Raw genomic sequence first — 3,772 nt, forward strand, 5'->3', positions numbered from 1 at the left:
ACCGGTTCAACCGGTCCGGCCGGCCGAACCGGTTCGAACCGGCTGATTCTCTGACAGCCGAGCGAACTGCGTGAACCGGACCGGTAGGTGGACCGAATCCCAGTCGAACCGGTTCGACCGGCCGGTCCTGTCCGGTCTCAACAAAATTGATTCAAACACTTGATCTTTTGGTTTTATACATAAGTTATCCTCTCTCTATATATATGTCAATAAAGTTCCTCAAATTCATATTCAAAAGAAATAAATAAAAGAATAACCAACTAACGACCATGGAGGTGAAGAAGACATATGTAGGCCATGTGTTGGTGGTACCTTACCCAAGCCAAGGCCATATTAACCCTCTCCTTCAATTTGCCAAAAGACTTGCCTCAAAAGGCCTTAAAGCCACGATTGCCACAACCCGCTACACTATCACCTCCATCTCTGATCCACTTGTCACGGTGGAGCCCATCTCTGATGGGTTTGATGACCGCGGTTTCGCTCAAGCGCAGTCCGAGGAAATCTTCCTGGATTCGTTTAAATCCAACGGCTCACGAACTCTCGCCCAACTCATCAAGAAACACCAAGCAACAAAGCATCCCATCACTTGTGTTGTGTATGACTCATTTTTTCCCTGGGCTCTTGATGTGGCCAAGGAAAATGGAATTCTTGGGGGACCCTTTTTCACCAACTCAGCTGCGGTTACCGCGGTTTTCAGCCGGATACATGGCAGGACACTGAGGTTGCCGCTGAGATTGGAGGATTGCCCGGTGGTGATTTCAGGTGTTCCTCCGTTGAGTTTAGATGATTTGCCGAGCTTTCTGAATGCGCCCGAAAGTCATCCGGGCTATTTGAAGATGAAACTAAATCAGTTTTCGAATTTGGATAAAGCTGATTGGGTTTTCAGCAACACTTTCCAATCGCTTGAATCAGAGGTAATATATTATGCAATTTTGTTTTATGTATACTCAGAAACATAACTTTAAGATCGTCATTTTCATATAACAAAACCTTTCTTGATCGATATGCAAATAAAAAAAAAATATTGGGATACCCTGAATTTTTTTTCCTAATTCCGCTACTAACCTGAATAATGTTTAAGATATCATGCGAGTTATAAATCTGTAACGTGTACTACAGCTGGTTACAGTTATTGATTTGTTTCCATGTAATTTTGAAATAGGTGGTGAAATGCATAAGGGAGCAATGGCCAGCAAAACTTATAGGTCCAATGGTACCATCCGCTTACTTAGATGGCAGAATTGAGGGTGACAGAGGCTATGGTGCAAGTCTATGGAAACCACTTGATGATGGCTGCACCAAATGGCTCAAGACCAAGCCTTCAAACTCGGTTGTTTACGTATCATTTGGGAGCATGGTGTCACTATCCCAACAAGAAATGGAAGAAATTGCATGGGGTTTGCAAGAAAGTGGGTTCTATTTTCTTTGGGTGGTTAAAGATTCAGAAACACACAAACTGCCAAAAGGGTTTCTTGAATTAATTACCACACAAATTCAAGAAACTAAGGGTATGATTGTGAGTTGGTGCAATCAGCTTGAAATGCTGGCTCATGGTTCGGTGGGTTGTTTTCTGACTCATTGTGGGTGGAACTCGACACTGGAAGGGTTGAGCCTTGGGGTGCCGATGGTCGGGGTCCCAAAGTGGGCTGACCAGTTGACCGACGCCAAGTTTATAGCGGATGTGTGGGGTGTAGGTGTTAGGGTTAAGGTGGATAGTGTGAGCGGGATGGTTAAAAGAGAAGAAGTTGTTTCGTGTTTGAATGAGGTGATGAATGAAGGCGAGAGGGGTTTGGAGATCAAGAAGAATGCAAGAAAATGGAAGGAGTTGGCTAAAGAGGCTATTGATGAAGGTGGGAGCTCTGATAAAGCGATTGATGAGTTCGTGATCGCATTAAAGAACACATGCAAGAGATAAGACATGTCTATGAGTTGATGTTGATTCTTTCCGAAAAACTCCTGATTTTGGTGTGAACCAGACTACACATGTGCACTTAGTAATGAAGTAATGAAATTTAAAAAAAATAAATAAAAAAAATTGCTGTACGTGTCTTGAAAAATTGTGTAAGGTGATCATGTGCATCTATTGTTTTGCATGTAATACATAAAAGGTTTAAATAGAAATATATTGGAATTAAATTAGACCATGCGTACTCGGGTTTTATGTACTTGGGTTTTATGGGAGGCGTTTTGGGTCATAACGCCGGGGGCACCCCCCACCTCCCCACCCCCGGCATTTTGATTTATTTTTTCTTTTCCGGCGTTTTGTAGATAACACGATGGAAGGCATGGAAATTAAAAAAAAACAAATATTAAATTCCCAACGGTCATATGACCGTTAAAAAAAATTATTTTCTATATATTAACCAACTTCATCCCCAATCAAAACTTATCAAATTTATAAATCTTTCTTTCTACTCTATATTTTTTCACACCAACTTCCCTATAAATGGATTCTCCTACTTCTATATATAATTGGTTTTTCGGGCCCGACCAACAAGCCGAAGACGAGGCAGAGGAAAAGGCGGTTACGAGTGCGATTGTGCTCGCGAAAACTTATGTGAGTTATGTTAGCTCTCCTCCACCCCCCGTTTCAAAAAGAGCATACATCGAACGAGATCGTACCGAAGCCAACAACCGGTTGATGGTGGATTACTTCGGCGGCTCGCCGAGATACAAGAATCCGAAGACCTTTAGGCGTCGCTTCCGGATGTCTAAAATTTTATTTATGCGCACCACCAATGATTTGGAGCGTGAGCTTGATTACTTTAAGTAAAAGCCGGACGGTCGAGGGGCGCTATGATTCATGGCTATTCAGAAGGTTACGTCAATCGTACGCGTGCTCCCCTACGGAAACCCGGCCGACATCAACGACGAGTACTTAAAGATGGCCGATAAAACAACTCGGGACACCTTGGAGTATTTTTGTTACGGTACGTTTCATTTTTTTTAAATAATTATATCACTTGTTTACTTTAATCAATTATTTTATAAAAGTTGTGTAAAATATAGGAATATTGAAACTATACGGACCACATTATTTGAGAGAGCCCAACTGGAACGATCTACGATGTCTTTACGAGGCCCAAACAAGGGTGCATGGTTTAATCATCTTAGTCGCGTGTGATGGAGAGTTACATATTTGAGACCGTTCCCGTCGCTTCGTTTTGAGCTAACAATAACTTCCGCCATCATGGGTACTATTTGGGTGATGGAATATATCCAGAGAATGCGATAATCGTGAAAACATTCAGATACCCGTTGGATGAAAAAAGACAGTATTTTAATAAAGTACAAGAGTCTACAAGGAAGGATATCTAGAGGTGTTTTGGTGTTCTTCAACAACGATGGCATTTTGTTAAAAATCCTTGTCGTCGATGGTATTTAGAAAGAATATAATGTGCTATGTGTGCGTGTATCGTAACGCATAACATGATCATCGAGGACGAGGGAAAAAAATATGTCCAACTTTCATATTGGACTCGGATCCGTCACAAACTCCAGCAAGTATGGAGCAAAGAGTCGAAAACATGCGGTCAAGAGAGATACATAACGCACTAAAGGGGGATTTGGTCCAACATCTTTAAGGGGGATTTGGTCCAACATCTTTGGATGAATCGACATTTTCCTGGTGAAAACGAGAATTAAAACGAGGGCAACAATGAATACGATGATGAGGATGACGACGCCGATGAGAGCGAAGACGATGAAGACGAAGAGGGCGAAGACGACGACGATGATGAGTAGTTTTTTTATTGTAATATTTATTTTATAA

The 3,772-nt window shown here is 41.8% G+C and overlaps 1 protein-coding gene across 1 annotated transcript; it reads left to right on the forward strand.

The window, feature by feature from the left end:
* Positions 1 to 202: 202 nt before the first annotated feature.
* On the forward strand, positions 203 to 1,915 carry LOC143558687 (UDP-glycosyltransferase 74B1-like). The gene is made up of 2 exons (XM_077047502.1): positions 203 to 914; positions 1,163 to 1,915. Exons 1-2 carry the CDS (start codon positions 270 to 272, stop codon positions 1,913 to 1,915), a joined length of 1,398 nt encoding a protein of 465 aa, XP_076903617.1. The 5' UTR covers positions 203 to 269.
* The last annotated feature ends 1,857 nt before the right edge of the window (positions 1,916 to 3,772 follow it).

The sequence above is a fragment of the Bidens hawaiensis genome, unplaced genomic scaffold (assembly GCF_021521415.1).
Source record: "Bidens hawaiensis isolate Kalapana, Puna unplaced genomic scaffold, B.hawaiensis_p1.1 tig00000097_1, whole genome shotgun sequence".
Classification (NCBI taxonomy): Eukaryota; Viridiplantae; Streptophyta; class Magnoliopsida; order Asterales; family Asteraceae; genus Bidens; species Bidens hawaiensis.